Below are 24815 nucleotides of genomic sequence, written 5' to 3' on the forward strand. Positions count from 1 at the left end.
TTCTACAGCTCAGTCACAGGCCTACTGTCAGCCTGTTCGAGGTAGGGCTGCATGATATGGACAACATTTTATATCTCAATACCGTATGCCAAAGCAAAGTGACTCATATTTTAAGTGTAGCAACAGTGAAAACTAAGCATTCTCCAAAACACTTCACATTACTCTTATTTCTAATCACGTCATCCGTACACCTAAAAACACTAACTTCCCTGCGACTTGACGAACTGCTCTTATTTTGAAGGCCGACCGGAAGTTAAACGCTTGCTCTCACTAGGCTTCACAAACATTAAGCTTTGTAGTGGTCGCGGGAAAATCACTGATTATTCATCAAACGAACATCATTCAGTACTGCTGTTTTGAATCTGACAGAACCAACGTAACCGGTAAAGCTTTTTGATAAGCGAGCGGAGCAGCTAGGGAGACGCCGAGCAATCTCAGACAGGTGCGTGCAATAAAGGCAAACTCTCACAGTCTCGCTCGTCTCACGCACGCACACACCTGTGGCAGAGTTTGTTTTTTAACATGACACGCAACACGCAGAGAAAAAGGTGTGATTTTTCTTTGGGGCTGCATGGCTAAAACTGTCATAATCCGTCTCCTTGTTGTGTTCTTTTATTTTGTGGTGACATTTAATTGTGCTACCTGATTTTCTGTATTACACTTTCACTTTATTAAGTAATGTTCTAGTGTTTCCTATTTTACTTTGTTAACGTTACCGTCATGTGTTAATTGTAAATGTTGTTCACCTGTATCCCATGAGGCTCGCTCATCATGTGTTAATTTTCGGGCTCAGAGTTTAAATAAAAATGTTCAAAATGAAATGAGAAAATTGCCTTTATGTTCACCTAAGTCCTGTCAGTCGTGTGTCTATTTATAATCCCCCGTGTTTTCTGTTCTTGGCCAGTTCGTTTTGAGTATGTCACCAGTTGTTACTTATTCTTGGATACTTGTACTCTTATAAATATCCTCTTGTATATTCATATATCTGGGTGGGGGGTCTCCAGCAAAAGTAGTTAATATATCACAATCATTTTAACCACTTTATCCATTTACTGTATGTTGGATATTCAAAAATAGCAGATCTCTAAGCTTGAACATCAGTTATTTTTGAACATTTTTGAAAATTCTTGAAAGCGATTTTTTTTTCTTCTGGGGGTCCCTGGCACAAAACATTTTCAGATGGGGGGGGGGGGGTCCACGGCATGTAGAACTGGTCTAGCTAGCCCATTCTACATGCATCCAAGCCCCTATTTCTGTGTGCCGTCGTTCCCCGATCTCCTCCTCTGCGGCCCGAAAACCAGCTTATAATGCTGCCTCCTGCTCAGCCCAGGCCAAAAAACTCATTCTGCGCACCAGCTACTGTCTATTGGTCAGCTCACATCTACTGTCTATTGGTCAGCTCACATCCCGATCAAAATCATATGACTGACTGTCCCAGATCCAGCTTCCTTCTGACATCCTGACAACCAGTGGTGTAAAGTAACTAAGTACATCTACTCAAGTACTGTACTTAAATACAATTCTGAGGTATTTTTTACTTTACTGGAGTATTTCCAATTTTCCGTACTTTTACTTCTACTCCACTACAACTCAGAGGCAAATATTGTACTTTTACTCCACTACAATTATTTGAAAACTTTAGTTACTATTGTAGATTTTGATTATTATTGCAAAACATACATTACCCACTTCAGCCCTATCTACATTTCGGCCATTTGAAAATAGCCGATCACATTTTATATATTTGAAAACTTGTGAAATTGGACATTCTGCATAATGAGTACTTTCTACTTTTGGTACTTGAAGTACATTTTGATGCCAAAGCTTTTGCACTTTTACTCAAGTACATTTTCAATTCCGGACTTTTACTTGTAACAGAGTCTACATTGCAGTATTATTGATACTTTTACTTAAGTAAAGAATGCGAGTAGTTTTTCCACCACTCTTGCCACCAAACCCCATCTCAGCCATTTCTTCTGATTGCTCTGAAGTGAAAGTAGAGTGGGCCATCACCTACTGTTTGCATGTTTGTTATTTATTTATTTATTTGTTAATATCTATTTATAGACAGATTAAAAAGCTGAGAGAAAGTCAGTGTAGGGGAGGGCCGGACGCTGCTGGGATCTAATTCCAGGCCAGCTAAAAGGTACAGCTTGAAGACAGCGTCCAGCGGCTTGCAGGGAGGATTTGAGGAAGAAGGACATGCTTTTCCTGAGGCTCTCCTTGCTTGTGTGCTCTGCACTGATATCTCCTCCTCCTCTACCATGGGCCGGGTCCTTTGTCGCTGCTGGGAGGGGAGGGGAGGGAGAGCCAGGTCTGAAGGACGACCTGTGGGCCCCAGCCTCGCAGTAAAAGCCCCAGAGCCGAACTGGACTGGTGAAAATATCAGATCTACAAGCTCACAACGTGGCATTAGCTCTTAAAATCTCGATTTTTTTCATTTTATTTATGAAATACTTTTGAAAATGTTGGAATAGTTTTTAATTTATGAAAAGTTGTGATCTTTTTGTTTAAACTTATTTAAAAAAAAAAAACTTCCCTACACTGCGGTTACCTGTCTGCCTTTTAGGATACGACAGCAGGTGTTCGAGTATGGTAAAAAGGACAAAATCCACCCCAGTAATGGATTGTTTGTGACAGTGAGGGTTCAAGGCTCAGGAGTGTTTCCCCCCTGCGTCTTTCAGAGGACAAAAAAACAAAAAGAACAATAAATAATGTAATAAAACCACATTAATCTGTAAATCACCATGCTAGTTTTGCTCACACTGTTACTTGCACCCCCACCCGTAAAACTAAATCTGCTAAGAGGTTTTTTAAAGACGGTTAAAGTGTGTGTCTTCCCTGTTTCTCTATCTTATTTCTTATCTACAGTATCTTATTTTTTTCTTATTGTTTTAGTTGCATTACAATCCAGTACTATCTCCATTATTATCTTGTGTATATTCTATTGCTGTTGTTAGCACAGTCTTGCGGAACATGCCGGGCCGTGCCAACGTTTTCGCGGCTTGCACCTGTATGAGTGAGTGACAAATAAACTCCTCTTGATTGTTGACTCTTCTTGAGATTTCCTGATTACTTTTAAGGCACGGTCATGGCCTGGCCCCAAAATGACATTTTTTAAGTTATTAACCCCTCACGAGCCTCTGAGTAAGGCACAAGGACCTGCTCGTTGTAACAGAGTCAAGGCAGAAGACAAAGGGTGACCGTGCCTTTGCTGTCAGGGCTCCTCGACTCTGGAGCGAACTGCTTGAGGAGCTCTGGCTTGATCGTTTAAAAAAAAAATCACTTCTACACCATCGTAAAGCCCTATTTTGTGCTTTGTGGCAAGATGGCGTCACTTTAATCGAAAGGCCTTTCCGTAATTGAACATTTTGTAATGTTTTTTTTTTTTCACTCTAATGTTTTATTTCTCACTGCACTTTAAGCTATATTTTCTATAATGTTATCTTGTTGAGAAGGCATAGAGGACCCGGCCTCAGCATTGCTCACAGCTCCCTCCCAGTACACCGTTAGTCCCAGCCTGTAGGCTAATCTATAAGTGTAGTTTTTCGAGCCACTAGCAGATGTACAAGCTCATAAAGAGCTTTTTTTTTGGCTTGTAGATCGGCTATTTCCACTATTATGTTTATCTTTAAGTATAAAGTAATTAAATATGTGTTATTTGTCATATCTGCCCTGTGCAACTTTTGAATACGAAGGCTAAAATCCAAACAGAAATGTAATTTTTATTCATAATGTTCCAATAAGGACAGAAACACAATTAAATCGTTAATCGCAGTTATTTGAGTGACAATTAATCGTCAAGTAAAATGTCATAATCGTGACAGCCCTACGAGCCACATGGTCGTACAACAAAGTATAGATTAGCCTTTAGCCCTTCAGATATGCCCAGAGCCACATGGAGTACACTTAATCTACCACTGAGCCACTGAACAGTGGTGGAAAAAGTGCTCAAATGTTTCACTTAAGTAGAATTATCAATACCACAATGTAGAAACACCCTGTTACAAGCAAAAGTCCCGAATTCAAAATGTACTTGAGTAAAAGTACAAAAGTATTTAATAGTATCAAAATGTACTTAAAAAGTACCAAAAGTAGAAAGTACTCACTATGCAGTATGTCCCCATTTCACAAGTTTTCAAATGTGTAAAATGAAAATAGCAGATCTACAAGCTCACAATGCGTCACATCGCGACGCATTGTGAGCTTGTAGAACGGCTAATTTCAAATGGCCAAAATCAATGTATAAAGGGCTGAAGTGGTTAATGTATGTTTTCGTAATAATAATCAAAATCTACAAAGTAACTAGTTAGTAAAGTTTCCAAATAATTGTAGTGGATATTTGCCTCTGAGATGTACTGGACCAAAAGTAAAAGTACTGAAAATTGGAAATACTCCAGCAAAGTATAAAAAATAATCTGTCTATAAAACCCCTCATAATTGTACGTAAGTACAGTACTAGAGTAAATGCACTTAGTTACTTTACACCACTGGCCACCGAACACAGGGACACTTTCATACCGAACCCCAGCCCACAATCCAACAGCGTGACAATCACCTTCTATGGCTAAAAATAACATTGTATGGGTTGTGTTACGTTGACTTGGGGGGACTATAACAAAGAATTGCCACAGAGAGAGGTAAAAATAAAAAGCTAACGGCGGGCCCGGGAGTTATGTAAGGATGAATAGCCTAAAGGTGTCTGATTCAGGGTGACTGCATGCATGTTTCAGCCAGTCCAATTTAAGACATTTAAGACTATTTTAATACGGGATCAAATTAGCTGCAAAGACCCAATTTCAACATGTGAAATGATCAGAAAAGGGCACAGCCTGTTTTTTTACAGCCTTTGAGTGAGAGTATGAACACTATATTTAACAAGTATTCAATACATGATTCAGGGTGACTGCATGTTTCAGCCAGTCCAATGTAAGAGTTTTTAGGACTATTTTAATAAGGGGTAAAATTCACTAGAAGACCCAATTTCAACATGTGAAATTAACAGAAAAAAGGCACAGCATTTTTACACAGCCTTTGAGCGAGAGTTTTGAACACTGTATTTAACAAGTGTTCAATACATGAAATACTATTTCCAGGACCTGCGTGTGTTGCGTGCTGATTTTTGCTGTGAACAAGTCCATGGCACGGCAATGGAACGAGTCTGCCATGGCCGAAAATAGCTCCTAATCAATCAACGCACACAGACACATATCTGTCCCCGTAAAAAACGTATAAATGTGCAATGCAGAGGGACGATCGATGGCTGGACAGGATTCCAGGGCATCGATACGGATGTACTCTTTGGCATAACAAGCGCTTGCAATCTGCCTATACTTATTTCCAGTCCCTTTGTCCAAATGGGGCTGCTCAGCGGTGGTGTAAAGTAACTAAGTACATGCACTCAAGTACTGTACTGAAGTAAAATCTTTAGGTATTTTTTTACTTTCTTCAGTATTTACAATTTCCAATACTACCCCACGACATCTCGGAGGAAAATATTGCACTTTTACTCCACTACAATTATATGAAAACTTTAGTTACTTTGTAGATTTTTATTACAAAACACACCAACCACTTCAGCCCTATATATATTTCGGCCACTTGAGAATAGACGATCTACAAGCTCACAGCTATTTTATACTTATAGATATTTTATACATTTTGAAAACTTTTGAAAAGGGACATTCTCCGTGATGACTACTTCTACTTTTGGTACTTTAAGTATATTTTGATGCCAGTACTTTTGTACTTTTACTCAAGTAAATTTAGAATACCAGACTTTTACTTGTAAAACATTGTGGAATTGATACTTTTACTTAAGTAAAACATTTTAGTACTTTTTCCACAACTGCTGCTCAGGTTCAAACATGCTGGGGAAAGATAAGTCTTGAGAGTGGATCTTGATCTGGTCTGGGTGGGAAGAACAGTGATGGAGGAAGTACTTGCATGTTTTACTTAAGTAAAAGTATCATTACTGCCTCTGTTACAAGTAGAAGTCTCGTATTCAAAATGCACTTGAATAAAAGTACAAAAGTATCGGCATCAAAATATACATGAAGTACCAAAAGTACTCATTGAGCAGAATGTCCCATTTCACAAGTTCAAAATGTATTAAAAAATCATTTGAAAATAACCGATCTACAAGCTCACAATGCGTCGCATTGTAGATCGGCTATTTTCAAATGGCCGAAATATATAGGGCTGAAGTTGTTTTGTAATAATAATCAAAATCTACAAAGTAACTAGTAACTAAAGTTTTCAAATAATTGTAGTGGAGTAAAAGTAAAATATTTTCCTCTGAGATGTAGTGGGCTAGAAGTAAAAGTATTGAAAATTGTAAATACTTAAGAAAGTAAAAAATACCTAAATATTTTACATAAGTACAGTACTTGATCAACATTTTTAACTCAAATCTTTGCTTCTGGGGGTCCCAGGAACAAAATATTTTGAGATGAGAGTCCGCGGCCAAATACGTGTAATTTTGAGGGTCCTTGACATGGAAAAGTTTGAGCACCACTCAGTGTTGATTTCGTCAACTAAAACTATGACGAAAAATGTTTGTCGACTAGCTTTTTTCACTGACGAAAACTAAATAAAAACTAAATAAAACTAACCTTTGATGACTAAAACTAAGACTAAATGTATTGACAATTTCGTCAACAAATAAAAACTAGACTAAAACGACTAATGGAGAAGAGATCCAGTAGAACTAAAGGACAAGTCATTTTATGTTTGGTTGCACTCGGGTGTTGCGCTCTGAAAATAGCAGATCTACAAGCTCACAACGCGTCGCGCTGCGTTAGATCGGCTATTTTCAGCATGCAACCAAGTGTAAAATCAGCCATTACTACGCCATCAAGGCACCGCCAAAATACATTTTAGACTAAATCAACTGTAGATTTGGTCGACTATAATCTCATGATATTTAGTCGACTAAAACTAGACAAAAACTAAAACATTTCAGATGACTAAAACTAAATGGAAATTTATACAAAAGACACTAAAACTAAATCAAAAATTTGCCGTCAAAATCAACACTGGCACCACTGACATATGGACACATGGATTTGTTTTTGTCGCATTCCTAAGCCAATAATTTGATGACCGGCAGCGGTTCCGGTAGGAGACACAAAGAGTGCCTACCGCTGCCTACCCGTCCGCTGGTCATCAAATTATTGGCTTAGGAATGCGACAAAAACAAAGTCTCCATGGGGTGGCTAATCAATAGAAAACATTTTTTTTGGGGGGGGGGGTGAACTATCCCTTTAATGGGTTAATTTAGAGTAGCTAATTGTTATACCCCCCTTTCTCTCCCAATCTAGTCATAATGCCAATTAACTCACCCCACACATTTCTGTGTTGCCACTGCTATTGTTCATTAGTGGCTCACCTGCCAGTGAGGAGGAGCCCCACTGCTTTTAAAATCAAGTTAAAATGAGTTTAGAAACACAACTGTCAGCTCTCCTCTTCCGCAGTGTAAATCAGTGGTTCGCCAAAGTTTTTTTAGCTCGAGATCCAAAAGAGAAAATGTTGTCATGTCTCCCCGGGGACCCAGGGCTAGTGAAAATAGCCGATCTACAAGCTCACAGATGCTCACGTGTTGTGAGCTTGTAGATCGGCTATTTTCGTTACTTCTTAAAAAGGTTTTTTTTTCTTCTTTTTCAATTCATGGAATGTCTTTGATTCTTTTCTCTTGAAAAATGCTTCTCTTGAAAATTGTTTGATTTTCTTTAAAAACATTTTTTTAACTTTTGGAAAATCTTTTGAAATAATAAGTACCCAAATGTGTATTTAAAAAAGGGGATATTTACTCGTGACCCATACAAATGGGTCCACGACACGACCCAGACATGGGTCCCGACCCACTGTTTGGGAAACAGTGGTGTAAATGATGATACAGGAAGTGTGTGTGTGTGTGTGGGGGGGGGGGGGAATGCATAACACACAGCCTGCTGGCAGAGCCCAGCTGAGACAAAGGGAAGAATTCTCATGTCTATGGCTATCTGTCTGAAGCTGTGATGGATGGCATGAAATCATAGCACAATGACATAGTTGAACTGCTTTTGGTATGATTTGATAGTGGCAGGACCGGAAACAAACACTATTTTAAGCAGGCATGCATGGGCGGGCACACACACACACACACACACACACACACACACACACACACACACACACACACACACACACACACACACACACACACACACACACACACACACACACACACACACACACACACACACACACACACACACACACACACACACACACACACACCTTTGTTCTTAAATTATCATATCATATTTTGTGGTTATAATAGTAGCTGTCTCTATGCAAACTACATCAGTGGGTCCCAAACGTTACGGAGCCCAAAATTGATACGTATATTTGGCCGCAGACCCCCCATCTGAAAATAGTTTGCAGCTGAGGACCTCCCACAACAAGAGAGGATCCGTCGCCACTTTGAGAACCAGTTAAGTAGATTATTATAAACTAGTAATGCCTTATTTACAGTAAACTGGCAATAATCATATAATTGTACACGTGTAAATGAGGCATGGGCAAAATCATGAAAAAAAGCTCCAGACCCAAAAGGGAAATCTTATGTCTACCCAGGAACCAAACTAGTGAAAATAGCAGATCTACAAGCACACAACATGCCGCGATGGGACGCGTTGTGAGCTTGTAGATCTGCTATTTTCACTACTTGTTTTTCTTCTAATTTATAGAATTTATTTTTCATTTATGAACATTTTTGATTCGATAAGCTCCCTTTGTGGGTTTTTTGAACGCCGTGGAAATCTACTATCTGCCAAAGTGTTCCACCTACAGTCAGCCACTCGCAAGACCAACTTCCTCTACAACCCAACCCCTGATTGGCCGGCCATCTCGCAAAGGCCTCCAGTAGTTCCTCATGATGTTACATGCTTGACCTAAAGAATTTAAACCGTCAAACATGGGACAACTTTAGGTTGAAAAGTACTGCAGATGTGACAGCACAGGCAAAAAGTCCCCGGTTTGGAAAAACGCTGAGAATGGCAAGTGTTTTGGGGCTTTGTACGTAAGTGGTTTTAACATCAAGTGTGGGTGTGTGAGGGTCTTTACACACAGATAGGCCCACTGCCATGCAGGATATCTCCCCCAAAAAAAAAGGAGAAAACAACAAGAAAAAACAGCCCTGCCCTCCCAAGAATTCACATGTATGGAGGTTGAGGCTGGGAGAGGAAGTCAAATAAATGGCAACGCTGTCTGGACAGTTTAAAGCATCCCATATTTACCAATTTCGACCTGGTGTCGCCATGTTGGGCATGTCATTCTGGGCAGAAATTGTCCAAAGATTTAGCTGTTTGTTGTATGAAAAGGTTAGTGGTTAACAGTGATCTAAGTTGTTACTGAATCAATGATCAACAGTTGTCATGTAAATTGTAATATACATGAAGACTACTTACTCTATGCTATTTATAGGCTGTTAATAATTATGAAGTGAAAGGCTAGACCATGAATTCTGCATAACAGAAATATCTGGTTTAGGAAGAGGTCTGAAACACCTTGCAACTTGACAGTTCCCAAATATATATATTTTTTTTTCCCCAAAAAAATGTATACCACGATGTTGTAACCCATTGTTTCACCCAGTGCCATTTGTCTAAGTAATCCTGGGCGCTACACTCCATCTGCCAGCCTAGGGAGAGCCTCCTTCAATGCATGAGAGCTAGCAAGCCGCTTCTTATCACCTGACAGGGGGGAGTTTCCCTGGTTAGACGTAGCGCGTGGAAGGAACACGTTATTCCAACCCGTTCCTTTCCCCTCCATCATGGGCACTGATGACGCGGAGGAGAGAACACGCCCCCAGCGCCCACAGCGAACAGCGCTGCCTACCGACTGCGCTACCGTGCCCCTACAGTTCCCAAATATTAACCACTGAAACCCTATGTACTTTCCTTGACAGGTGGTGTTCTGCAGGGGTCTGGCCCCCTACTGTTTTCCCTCTACACTAAAAACATATCTTCACCGCAAATCTATAAGCTCACAACGCGAAGCAAATGCGACATGTTGTGAGCTAATAGGTCTGCTATGTCCGCAGAATGTTCGCCCCAAGAATAGGGGTGCTAATAGGCAGCTAGGGTTCATGTGGTTAAAGGACCATACCACTTGTACTACTTGCTATTGTCCATCGTCAACATCGGCCTCGTAGTTTACATAAACCTGGACCATTAGTACGGTAATGACCACACTGTCCCACACACGCTCAGTTTACAGAAAAAAGTGTCTATCAGTGTCTGTCAAAAATGGCTTAAAACATGGATGCATGTTTGCATGAAAATAATCCAAAAATGTCAACTTACATTGGTCATACATTCCTCCATTATTATGATCACATGACGGCTTCTCCTCTCAATGTTATCCTCTCAATGTTATTTACATTGTGTGAGTTGCTCATGTCATGTCATGGGCAAACACAATTATATTTACCATGAAATCAAGTTTGTTTAGTTGTTTTATTTATTTTATTTTTATGGTAAATTATTCACCCATTTTCTCTCCCAATCTAGTCATTATGCCAATTAAATTAACCCTCCCCGCACATTTCTGTGTTGCCATCGTTATTACCTACCGCTCCCTACTGGTTCACCTGCCAGTGAAGACGAGCCCCCACCGTTTTTAAATAGAAAAAGTTAATATGACAGAGTTTAGAAACGCAACTTGTCTCTTCTTCTGTTGTGTAAATGATGATACAGGAAGTGTATATGGGGGGGTGCGTAACACAGCCTTCCTGCAGAGCCCCAGCTGAGACAACAGGGAAGAATTGTCACCTTTTGAATTCCAAGAATTCACATGCAATGCACTCTGCGATGGATGGCTGCTGGCCAGACATTATTAGTGAATGAACAGAAAGGTGAAATTACTGTATTTTCCTTTCAATGTGAAAGTTCTCTGTTAGCAGGTGCAATAAAGACGGTGGTTCTCGAACCTCTTCACTTGAAAATCTCAAAAGCGCTCGCGGCCGTTCGGCTGCCATGTTAAGTGTCAGATTAGGGCAACCGTATGTTCAACCCTCCAAAACCGGGACCCTTAACCACTTAAACCCCATATGGGTAACCGGAGTCCCTCAGGGCTCAATACTAGTGTATTTTCAGTTTTATGTTATTGTGGGGAAAGCTTTCGCTTCGAAAATAACCGATCGACAAGCTCACTAGCCAGGGTTTAAGTGGTTAAATCAACGTGCACGACCATTCATGCACATGCATACGCACCATAGGTCTTGCATACAGGCAAAGATTGATGGACACGCGCCAACGTTGGATGGACACGCAAAGCATTGTTCATGTTTTCTGACTTGTTGGGTGTGTGAGCATGGCCATGTTCATGAAGAGAACATGATAAATCTGGGTTTAAACAAGTCTATCTGGGTGCCGTGTATGTGCACGCCACGTGCATAATTATCTCAACTCATCTCACGGCAACACCTGGCCTATATATCCACCTATAGGGCCGTCCGCACCGAGCACTACAACCACAACTAATTCATGTTGTTTTCAATATCGCTGTAACACAACGTTGTGGGTGGCAGAGTCCACACCACCGCTATGACGACAACGGTGGTGAACGGGAGGGCCAAAACAGCAGATCTACAAGCTCGAAACGCAACGTGTCATTGTAGATTGTTTCGGGTATTTTTGCACGACGGATGAAGATGAAGTATAAAGAAGGGCTTTAGTGGTTATAAGCTGTTGTTGTGAGCTTGTAGATCTGCTATTTTCGGTGTGCGACATGCTTCCATAGAAGATATGCTAGCTTCTATGGAATGAATCCAAATGAGTGAAAGTTTAATCCACGTGCAACGTCGTGCATGGTGTGAATGCCCTTTAACCCAAGGTCCACAGATAGAGTAGGTTTATATTCCAAGTCACTGATAATGTGCACGTTTAATGAATCCTGGGAGATAAAGATGGCCGACCTTCGGAATGGTGTGTGTGTGTGTGTGTGTAGGGCTGTCACGATTACAATTTAAGTAGACGATTAATTGTCACTCAAATAATTGCGATTAACGATTTAATTGTGTTCGGCATTGAACATTGGAACATGTTTTTTTATTTCTGTTTGCCTTTGAGGCTTCGTAATCTAAAATTGCACAGGGCAGATATGGCAAATAACTTAAATATACAAAGAAATTATTTTAATTTTTTATAATTTTGTACTTGACGCGTTGTAAGCTTGTAGATCTGCTATTTCTGCTTTCTTTAATATTTGAAAATGTGTGAAAATGTTTCAACATGGAAACGATTATGACGATTATGCAAACATAATTGTGATTATCTCAAATAATTGTGATTAGACTATTATGTAATAATTGTGACAGGCCTATGTGTGTGTGTGTGTGTGCGTGCCTGCATGTTCCACTTGGTATACGACCTGGCCAATAATATCGAGTTTCATCCTGTGTGATGACGGGTACAATAGCAAAATTCTAGTGATCAACAGGGGGAAAATTAGGCATTAAATATTTCCATGTTCTATTTTATCTCTCAACAAATGAAAGGGGAAAAAACAACAATGGGATATCAACATTTGTCCCATAAACATTGTGGTGGTAAACAAACACTACTAAAGTCTCCAGATCATCATATGCACTCATATTTACATCACAATCCAGAGGTGAGTCAGAGAGGAAGCAGCAGAAGAGGACGCGCGGTAATCAGTGACTCACTTTGCATATCCAAACTTCCTTTTTCACGCAAGCCAGCGGGGATGTGGGGGGGGGGGGGGGGGGTCTGATGTGTATAACCAGTACAACCAGTACACTGTGCCATGTTGTAGTTTTTAGCTATTTTAGAACAGTGGTTGGCAAACTTTTTCTGGCTCAGGGCACCCCTGTAAATAACTTTTTTCATCCATGGCACCCCCTCAATGACGTTGTTACTTCCTAGCACCTTACATTTATGTCATATGACGGTGGGTAAATATGACGGTAGGTAAATATGCAAATCTTTCCAAAAAACCTTACTTCATACTTGACATTTAACCAGGTGAACCCCAGCATCCCTAGTCTGGGGCGAAGAGACTGTAAAAAGAAAAAGAACGCACCTAGTACAGTGCAACTCATGTCCGTTTTACTACGGCATAGAGAGGTTCTAAACTTAAGTAAACTGAGGTGATAGAGATGAATCACAAATCGTATCAAAGCATTCTGCGGACTTACGTCACGGCACCCCCCCCAAACAGTGGTTCCTCAAACCTTTTCATGTCAAGTTGGACCCCCAAATTAATAGGTATTTGGCCACGGACCCCCATCTGAAAACATTTTGTGCCAGGGTACCCATATACAACATTTGTGTGAAATTCTTCACATTTCTTGCGTCACACCGCAATCCGTTGTGAGCTTGTATATTGGCTAATTCCACATAGGCGGTGTATTATAGGGTTAAAGTGGTCAAACTGAATATTGACCCTATATTAACGAATTTCACTGGGGACCCCCTGGAAACCCCTCAAGGACCCCTGAGGGTCCCTGGACCCCACATGAAAACCACTGCTCTAGTACATTGGAAATTGTATTAATGTACTCGTTATTGATGAATTAAATTTCTGTATGTCTCTGGGTACACGCCCCCACCCCCAAAACACACAGCAATCAGTTGACACACACACACACACACACACACACACACACACACACACAGGAGCACAATGGCTCTCAAGCTTTTTTTGTTTTATCCTTTAAAAAATAAAATATGTTCATGTAATATGCATGTAAAAAACATCAATCAAAATTTCACTGAGAGAAAACGCGCGACGACAGCACTGTGCCTTTCCATGCCAACAACAGATATCAGCGATTCACAAGCAAAGAGTCACGCTGGTGCAGGCAATAATAGCTAAAGGAAAACACAGATGACTTCCGTAAAGCCATAACTGAGGCAGGGCCGTCTCAGCTTTCGTCAGTGACAGAGCAACAGGTTCAGCCCCCAAAAAAAAGTCTAGTCTATCAACTCCTGAGGCATGATATCAACTATTAAAGCCTGATACTGTATGTGCTTGCCTGGTTTGCGTGCCAGGTGTCCCGCGTCAGAAATAGCAGATCTACAAGCTCACGAGTCACAACGCTATTTGCTATTTTTAACCAGCAAAAGGGACACCATCATATGACGAAGTCTAAAAATCAGGGCTTCACCCTTTTACTACAGGAAAGGGATATAAGCCTCACAAAAAACCACTCCAATTCGCTGTGCAGTATTAGCTTCATAGACCTTTACGACAAAAAAAAAAAAGAACGTTTACAAAAGTCAGAATACAAGACGTTCAACAGTTAGCGGGGCATTTCAATAAGGCCACACTGGGAGCTTTGCATATTGCCATGGTGAAAATGTCAGACCGTTGGAGCGGGCCAGCTACTACCGTGTGCGTCCAATTTCCCCAGGACAAACACTACAGTCGCTTGCCACGCCACACCCAGTGTAAACATATCTCTGCCATATTCACACATTACATGACATCAGTACACACACACTGCAAAGAGCGCTCGCATGCAAGGCCTCAGACAAAAGCACAAAAAAAAGGTCAATTTGAGCCGTAGTGCTGCTGCCAATACTTTAACCCATTAAGACCTGAGGCGATTCTTTAAAAAAAATCTAAATCCTGACAGTTTTTTAAAAAAAATATAAAAAATATTTTTTCGCGATTTTTCAAAAATAGCAGATCTGCAAGCTCGTAGCGCGGCACTCGGTGCCGCGCTATGAGCTTGTAGATCTGCTATTTTTGAATAGCCAAAGAAATCTAAAGTGACACAGATGCGTTCCAGGTATTAATGGGTTAAAGGATTATACCACAAAAATAAACTCATTTGCCACTCTCGCTTCCAGGACATTGTTAAAAGAAAAAAGAAGAAGGGAAAGAAGAGAAAAGACCTGGTTGCATGATTCCCGGGTCATGATGATCATGAGACATCGTTTGCTTGACCTGTGTTGGTTCAAAATTAAACCACAGAGAGGTCCCCTTTTCCACTGGGGTTGAACCGGTTCCGTTCTTTTTTTCCCCCGCCTAATTTTGAACCAGTTCAGAGTGTTTCCACAGAAATTTTATTGGTTCAGAACCCTATAAGTTGGTTCAGAACTGGAACCAAAAAAGACTTCGTTTTTCGGGGAACCAAAGTGGCCGTGTCAATATTCTACAGGTTGTAAGATGCAGAGTCATGACGTATCCTTGATTACAATGGTTCTGCTTAAAGGGATAGTTCACCCAAAAAAAATCTTTTCTCCGTTGCATTCCTAAGACAATAATTTGATGACCGGCAGCGGTTCCGTATGGAGACACAAAGGAGACTCTTTGTGTTCGATAGAAAAACTGTCATTTTGGGGGTGAACTATCTCTTTAAAACTGCTGGAAACTCAGGCCGGTTCGCTAGAGACCACCAAGTTTCCAAGAATCTAGAATGGAAGCGGCTCTAGTGGAAAAGGGGCGTCTAGTGTGTGTGTGGAGCAGGTTGGACTCACTATTGTGCGCAGTCGATGAGCTGGTACTCGTTGGACCTCTCAAAGCACGCCTTGACTCCTTCATCGTCCCACAGCTTCTTCGCGTGGTCGAAGAACTCCTGTTTGCGGAGAGAGAAACGACACGGTTAGCGAAAAAAGCTACGCACCAAACCACACGCAGACTTAAAAGCTAGGGTAAGTGATTGTTTAAAGGTCAAAGCACTATATTCTGATAGTAATCATTGCTATTGAGTCTCTCCAACTCTTTAAAAAACAGAAAATACATTTTCAGGTAGGTGACAACATTTTAGCCAATCAGGAGAGTACCCATTCATCAGCTTAATTTTTATAGCGTTCCAGTTCCAATTTGTCTGTTCCTCTCTTTGTGTCAGTACTTCCACTGTGTGTGTGTGTGTGTGTGTGTGTGTGTGTGTGTGTGTGTGTGTGTGTACACACTGTATATACAGTATATTGTTCATAGTGTTTATCTGATTGCGAGTGATCACACAGCATTTAGACATGTCACTGCACACGCACATACATACTGTAGGCCTATGGATTTTCAGAGCGTACCCACGTACACAATATTGCAGTATAACTTTGCAGGTGCAACACACAAACCTGAAACTAAAACGGTCTACAAGTTTGAACCATTGTGAACATGAATAAATAGATTATAAAACATGTCAGCAAGACAGACACAGGGCCCGTCACTGTCTAAAACTGTTACGGGGTTTAGCATATCGATGCAATTGGTTATCAGCTTGTATCCCTATTACCAAATGACTGATCCAGTCAGTTGGCTCTGTGACAGGGGTGAAATGGCCTTCAGCCTCATACTTGTCCAGCTGGGCTTTAACAGCTGCTTTCATGGCGGTGGGAATATTGCGGGGAGCACACACTGAACTGCCGTAATGTCGGGATCAAGGTCGGAATGTACTTCCACGGGCACGGATTCCACAGGTGCGGTGAACACCTCACTGTATTTGCTGACTCGGTTTTCCTTGGTTAGAGGTCTGGGCAGTGCATGTTCGATTTTCCTCAGGAATCGTGAAGTGCATATAAATCCTAGGCGTTCACTGGTGTCGCCCGATAAAAGAGGATGCTGTCCCCTTTTCACTACCTCAAATGAGAGCTTGTGTTTGCCACCCCGTACTGTACGGCTCACGTTTATAACCAGTAGACGCGAGTTAAGTTAGTTGTCGGCAACGCTGGTCCTGCACTAGTCCATACGAAGATAGCGTGCTAACTAGCTAGCATGGCGGCTAACATCCCCCCCCCCCCGGTTGCAGTGAGCTTCACAGGCGACTGGAGCACAGATTGGGAAAGCTTGCCAAGTCTTTCTATGACCGGTTTGCACGGATCTCCTGCCGGGTGACAATACTCGGTTGTGGAGAGCTGGGACCGGTCTCTGAAAAGTTGCGCCTAGATCATGCCTGGTGGACGTTGATGGTTCTATCTATCGACGCAACAGGGTCGACCTGAGAATGGCTCAGGCCTGTGGGGAGAATGAGTGGGAGCCCGCACACAGTGGTGCTGCGGGGACTGCATAGACTATCCCAACCGTGGCAGAGCCAACCGTGGCAAAAGCAAGCCCTGTTAGGTCCTCACCAAGGGCCTCTCCTACAAGCTCTACAACACGCACCGGCTGGGCTATTAGCATAGCATGCACGTTTGGTGAAAAAATAAGAAAGAAAGAAAGAAAGACAGACATTGATTACTTGAATTGCAATGTGATGTTTGGGGTTCACTTTGGGTTGCATGTTATGCCCTAGGTATATCTGAAGTGAGGGGGGACTTACTTTGGAAGGGGAAGATGTTATGGGGTTTAGCATATCAGCTTGTATCACTGAGAGCATATAGCCCGGATGTGATGTGTGGGGCTTGTTGTATTCACCATTCAGTTCAATACAGAGCCGGAACCTGACAAGTGTGTCTGTCATTCTTCTTGATATTATGCATTCTATACTTTCAAACATAAACTCCAAGAAAGTGCCCCCTCCAGGCACGCACACACGCGCACACACACACACACACACACAGTGTGCTATAATTAACTAATTAGCTATAATTAGAGTCTAGAGAATATAATGATAATATAAAAAGGTATGTTATGCCAAACAGAATCACGGTCATCAAAATGTAAAAGCAATCTAAATAATATATATATATTTTAAAACAGATAGGTTAGATAATTAAACCCATTGAAATGGGGGAAGCATCTGCATCATTTTAGATCTTAGCGTTGGCTATTAAAAAATTGCAAATCTACAAGCTCACAGCGCGTCACTTCGTGCTGCGCTGCGAGCTTGAACATCTGCTATTTTTTAACATTTTTGAAAAACCTTGTTCTACAACCCATAGCCAATCTACAAGAACATAGCTGATCTACAACTCATAGCCGATATACAACTCATAGCCGATCTACAAGAACATAGCCGATCTACAAGAACATAGCCGATCTACAAGAACATAGCCAATCTACAAGAACATAGCCAATCTACAAGAACATAGCCGATCTACAACTCATAGCCGATCTACAACTCATAGCCGATCTACAAGAACATAGCCGATCTACAAGAACATAGCTGATCTACAAGAACATAGCTGATCTACAAGAACATAGCCGATCTACAAGAACATAGCCGATCTACAAGAACATAGCCGATCTACAAGAACATAGCTGATCTACAAGAACATAGCTGATCTACAAGAACATAGCCGATCTACAACTCATAGCCGATCTACAAGAACATAGCTGATCTACAAGAACATAGCCGATCTACAAGAACATAGCCGATCTACAAGAACATAGCCGATCTACAAGAACATAGCCGATCTACAAGAACATAGCCGATCTACAAGAACATAGCAAGAACATAGCTGATCTACAAGAACATAGCTGATCTACAAGAACATAGCTGATCTACAAGAACATAGCCGATCTACAAGAACATAGCCGATCTACAAGAACATAGCCGATCTACAAGAACATAGCCGATCTACAAGAACATAGCCGATCTACAAGAACATAGCTGATCTACAAGAACATAGCCGATCTACAAGAACATAGCTGATCTACAACTCATAGCCGATCTACAACTCATAGCCGATCTACAAGAACATAGCTGATCTACAAGAACATAGCCGATCTACATGAACATAGCCGATCTACAAGAACATAGCCGATCTACAAGAACATAGCCGATCTACAAGAACATAGCCGATCTACAAGAACATAGCCGATCTACAAGAACATAGCCGATCTACAAGAACATAGCCGATCTACAAGAACATAGCCGATCTACAAGATCATAGCCAATCTACAAGATCATAGCCGATCCACAAGGCTTGTATATCGGCTATGTTTGGCGCGGGACACTGTCGTACGACGGAGCATAAATCAGGCATAACTACCACCAGGTTGGTGCAGGTTGGTGCCCTCGCATGGTTAACTCCGCCCGTCGGTGTGTGAATGGGCGTGTCGGTGTGTGAATGGGCGTGAATGTAACGCACACTGTGAAGCGCTGTGGATAAAAGGCGCTATAGAAACGCAGAGCGTTTACCATAGATAGTCTCTCAGTTCTTCAGCTGACTTCCTGCTCCAGGAACAATGGTCTACATTATGTAGGCGAGCTCATCTTATCAATGACTTTAAGACATTTCCCAGGACTCTCTGCATGGCCCCCCCCCCCCCCCCCGAACCAAAATGATTGCTCTTATATCTCTTCCTCGCCTCCTAGCCCCATGCACGTCTTTAAATGGGGAGGAGGAGGAGGGTTTGGTGGGAGGGGGGTGGGTGGGGGGGTGGTGCTCCTCCTTTGGCCTAGAAGCACCACATGACCCATCTGCACTCCGCACTTCGCTCCTGCACTCTGACGAGGTGAGAAGGCTTATGAGAGAGATGGTGGAACGTGACCACACAGCAAAGAGCTTGGAAGACGAGAAGAGGAAGGGGTGTGTTAAATAATAATCACATGCCCAGGGAGGGAGGTCTGCGTCTCCTGCCGATCCCACGGTAGGAGGAGGGTTCACCCGAACCGAGAGTCGGCGGATCCGATCAGTTCCGTGTGGGGAAACCACAACAAGCAAAGGGTGTCTCTCTTGCTTTAACCGCTTTTTCAACCTGACGTCCATATTTGGGGCATCTGTTATAGGCAAACAACTTCAGAAATTGTCTAACAATCTACAAGATTGTAGATCGGCTATTCTATCTGCGCGACAACCACTGTATATGATGTAGAATAAAATAGGGCTTGACCACGTATGCCCGCGCAAAAAAAAGAAATTGCCAATATAGACGCTCCACAAACTCTATTATAAAATTCTGGACAATTTGGACATTTATTTAAAGATTTTCCCTTATGCCCAAAATAGGGATTCCAGGGTGGTTAAGTGGTTAGTTCAAACGCACCAAAGAGGCACCAATCTGGCAGGCAGGAAGTAACCTGCTGTACCATTACTTCACTTCCTGCTACATTAGCAGAACACCAAAAACCTTCACTTGTGATTAGCAAAAGACATTGTGGGGGGGAGGGTGTGGGGGGTGCATAGCTGTTTGCCTGTTCCTATTTGCCTCCCTCCACCTCTCTTGCGCCCCCCCCCCCCCCACCTCAACAAACATCAATAGGGCTTCTTCTCCCCAGCATTTCATCGCTTTCATTTCATTTCACTGGCGGCTAATTACTTTCTGCTAGTTCGAGTCCAACTCCAACTATAACGCCACTCCGGCAGACAAACAAACAACAAGGTGGGGTCTGAAAAATGCAAACAAATGTTAGGCTTGATGGAGAGAGAGCGAGAGCGAGAGAGAGAGCGAGAGAGAGAGAGAGAGAGAGAGAGAGAGAGAGAACAGTGGAAGGGGAGGGGGGGGGGTAAAAAAAAAAGCAGGTCCTCAGGGCTCTTTTCCACAGAGGCGTGTGACACTGGCTTTTTGAATAAATGTAGTGTGTGCTGCAGTGCCCTACAGAGGAACCGATAACACATAGACAGACCGGGGGTTCAGCTTCAATACAAGCTCTTTCACCACTCAAACCCTATACTTAGTTGACCCTATTCCCATGGGCCCTATTATACTTAGTCGACCATAATCCCATGGGCCCTATAATACTTAGTTGACTGGGCTACACTAAATGTCTTCGCCGAAAATAGCCAATCTACAAGCTCAGTAGTGGTCATAGCTCGCAATGCAACGAGTAAAAAAAATAGGGACGCTCGGGTACAGCTTTCCTGCTGCGTTCCTCCTCAAATCGCCATGTTTCACGTCTTTGCCGTGCGCGCAGTGTTGCCAGATTCTGTGAGAGAAACAAGCAACCAGGTCTAGGTAAAACCAGCCCAAAAGAAGCGACTATGGGGCCACATGAGCACTTTAACATATACATCAGCTATTTGAAAATAGCAGATCTACAAGCTCACAACGCGTCGCGATGCGACGCGTTGTGAGCTTGTAGATCGGCTATTTTCAAATAAAATCTTGCGGGGAAATTATAATAAGCAGAACTGGCAACACTGCGTGTGCGCCTCATCAGTCTCTTGCAGCCGCTACGCCAGGAAACGTCCAAAACGTGCCACGTCATCCCGTCTCCTTAAGTTTTGATGGTGTGACAGGAGTTGGGGTGCATAGTACGGGGTAATATTTGCCTCAGGTTTATACGGGTCAGTCTGACGGGGGAGAGAAATTGACCCATTTAGGCCTGAGGCCGATTAAAAAGACGCCTTCTAAAATCCTAATAGTTTTCTGAAAAACTTTTTGCTATATACTGTTATACAGAATTTTGTCATACACTGTATAGCAACATCTAAAATGTGACACGGATGCCGTCCCGGATTGAAAGGTATAAAGACGTATAGGTTACAGCGGGTCTAAATGAAACAACAAGCTATGACTCAGTACAGAGCAAAACAAAGTTTGAGTGAATGGGTTGTAAATCCCTCCACTCTAATATGGGGGGTGCCTTTGCTAGATTTCCTGTGGGTACGATTTTTAAGATGTGCCGTAGCATAGTGTCTTCTTTTTACAGTAAAATGATAACCACCTCAGCCCTATTTTCCAAAAATGTTCAGAGTTTTTCAAAATGAAAAGACCCTATAGACAAAAAGGGATGTCGGTGTTAAAAGTGGTTAAAGCTATGCTCCTTTTTTTCCATCCAGCTCCTTACAAACCCATGATGGTCATCATCATCATCGCTACTTTTATTAGACTGAAATAGATCTGTGTTCCATAACAGACACCCAGTACACAGAGAGCTGACTTTCATGTTTTACTGCAGTTAGAGACATTACGGACAAATTTAGCTAAAAAGAGTGCAAGCGAAAAAGCAAAGAGAGAGAGAGAGAGAGAGAGAGAGAGAGAGAGAGAGAGAGAGAAGAAAGACCACAACTGTTCATGAATTTCATCTTTCATAACAGAACTCCCAAAACAGAGCCGTCTTTCCTGCCTGCCACCCGTTGACCTCAAAGGGCTTCAACTCAATCAATTACGACAATCAATCAATTAAAGCCTTTACAATAATTACAAGGGGAAAAAACACACGTTAACGCGAACAAGACATGCTCTGGACGATTCAACCATCATGGCTGTAGTGTAGTGTGGGGGGGGGGGGGGGGACCTGAGAAAAACAAACTAATTGATGTAATGTATCATCATTCCGAGGGGGGAATAACTTTTATGCATTCACACAGCAGATTGCTTGCCCAGATGAGCGCTCGGTGGGGAGCCGTTAGGGGTTAAGTGAATGTTTTATACATAAACAAATCGATTAAACACTTCAGCGTTATTTTAGACTTCGTCGCACACAAAAGGATGTTGTTCCAATCTGGCCCGACTCTATGCTCCTCCTACTGAGACTTCAAGGCCCCACTCCCTGGACTCCGACTCGATATGGACAATCTGTCTGTCGGTGTCCCTTTTGTGCCCATATATGGGGTTCCGTGTCAGGCATGGCCAAATATGGAGTCCAGGTCAGTCTATGACGCCAGTACTATGATGTGATATTGATGAAATCAGGGAACTCCATATGAAGTCGGTCGGTCGAACTGTTCTCGAGATACGTGAACTACACTACAGACACACAGGCACTCACTCACGCAGAGAGATTTCACGCATTTATAGTAGGATATAAGTGGTGGCCGGGCGTACATATACATAGTTACATACATAGGACCCCAATGGAAACAAGACCGCAAGGACCTTTTTGATGTTATGCTTTTAGACCAAGTGTTTGACTGTACTCGTGCTGTTTTGCATTATCTTATAAAACATTCAATCAATCAAAGCCGCAGCTGAGTGCGTAAATAGGCCGTCTGGAAAAAGTGTACGTCTTTTGCACCAGAAAACTTCACAAATCACACCGCCCCCATCGCTGTGAGTTTTCTCATCACATGACAACAAGGCTGGCACACCGACAGCAAAGCCTTGAGGCTTGTGAGGTGTACCTGAGCTGGTTAGTAGCGTAAAGTGAGTGCCTAGCCTGACACTCAGCCCAGCTTTTGGCCTCGCACGTCAACGAGTTGCGCCGTCCGGGTTGGCAAGCCATGGTGAGCGGAATAGTTTATAGCTAGCAAGCTGCATAATGTAAAGAGACTGGCTACAAGCGGGCACGTCACTTCCACCCAGCCAAAGGTAGGACAGCCCACCCATCTGCGTACGTGTTAAAGAGTCCCTGAAAAGAAGCCAGTTGAGTCAAGTCATCTGCTGGGTGAATGCTGATGATTACAACACTCCCCTTTCCTGAATCCCTGTTGGACTTAGTTTTGAGAACTGGATATACACGTAGATATCGCAGCAACTGTAGCCTTGATAGCTACTGAGACGACTCCTAACCGCAACCTACACTACATTGGCCTTTTTAACCGCTTAAAAACCCTGTATACTTTGTTGACCACCGGAGTCCCCCTGGGGTCTATAATAGGCCCACTCTTTTTTCCACCTCTACAACAAATATCTTTGCCGGACGAAGCCGATCTATAAGCTCACAGCCGTTGTGAGCTTGTGGATCTGTTTTTTTTTGTGGTGAATGTTCGCCCCCCAGAATAGGGACGCTAGCGCATTGGTTCTCAAAGTGATGGTCTGGGGACCCCCAGGGGTCCTTGGGGAGGTTCCAGGGGGTCCCCAGCAAAGGTAGTTGATACAGCATCACAATGATTTTAACCACTTTATCCATTTACTGTGTTTGTATGCTCGCCGTGTTGTGAGCTTGTATATCTGCTATTGATTCTTTTAGAAAAATATAGAAAATGTTTGGGAACATTTTTATAGTTTTAATACAAATCTTCTCTTCTGGGGGTCCCTGGCACAAAACATTTTCAGATGGGGGGTCAGGCGCACGAATACATATCAATTTGGGGGTCCTTGGCACGAAAACCCTGTTCTAGATACATGCATGTACTACCTACCTCTTCACTTTACATGACAGAGGTACAACGTAGTGGGAGAGTGGGGTGGGGGGGGGCTGCTGGCTTGTTTTGAAACATAATAGCTTGTTATTGTAATACAAAAGGAAAAAAACACAGCTCGCACACTGTTGGACTCCAGTTGACGAATAGTTTTTATTAAGTGCCTGTGTAACGTTTTAAGCTCTGCTCCTCATCATAACAACCAGAGACACCCTCTTTAACCCATTCAACACGGGAACGCATCTACAAATGTCTTCTAAATTCAAACTTGGTTTATGAAAAACGTATATGTTGCTATAATATCAGTGGTGCTCAAACATTTTCAAAGAATAGCAAATCTACAAGCTCATAGCGCGGCACTCTGTGTCACGCTATGAGCTTGTAAATCTGCTATTTTTGAATAGCCCAAAGTATAAAATATTGATTATAGCTAAAAAATAATAAAATGACACAGATGCCTTCCCGGATTGAATGGGTTAACACAAACAGTCACATGATGTGGAGATTCACAAAGAATGCATTGCACCTGTTGGTAGGTAATACGACAAGAATAAAACATGTCACCAATCAGGCAAAAGCATCCAAAAGTCTCATCCATACACTGAAATATAATCCAACAAGTACTGTGAAAAAAATCAGGTTGATACACATCATGTACATCTGTATGTATTAAAATACACAAACAATCACCCAGTCAAGGTCTTATAGACCCTAAACAATTAGAAAATAGTGCCCATGAACAGGTGATGTGAACCCAACTTATCAATTAAATCTTATCTGCTCCTATAAACAGGGAGGCACGAAGATAGGATAAAAACAACTACAACTAGTACGTAGCTACATTCACAGATCACACCACCATCGAGGCTAATGCCATCATCAAGTGTGAATAACCGTAGAGGCGACTCTAATCTACTAAAGGTGCGGTATTTTAAAACGAGAACAGGG

At 42.2% G+C, this 24815-nt stretch overlaps 1 protein-coding gene across 2 annotated transcripts in view; it reads right to left on the bottom strand.

The window, feature by feature from the left end:
- LOC308094319 (guanine nucleotide-binding protein G(olf) subunit alpha) overlaps positions 1 to 24815 on the bottom strand; it is a 73696-nt gene that overhangs the window by 32303 nt on the left and 16578 nt on the right. For both annotated transcript variants that reach the window (XM_080440892.1, XM_080440893.1), the window contains one exon: positions 15495 to 15592. In XM_080440892.1, coding sequence (XP_080297018.1) covers positions 15495 to 15592 — 98 coding nt within the window. The remainder of the gene's footprint in view (positions 1 to 15494; positions 15593 to 24815) is intronic.

This window comes from Gymnoscopelus braueri (genome assembly GCF_963280865.1).
Source record: "Gymnoscopelus braueri genome assembly, chromosome: 10".
In the NCBI taxonomy this organism is placed as follows: Eukaryota; Metazoa; Chordata; class Actinopteri; order Myctophiformes; family Myctophidae; genus Gymnoscopelus; species Gymnoscopelus braueri.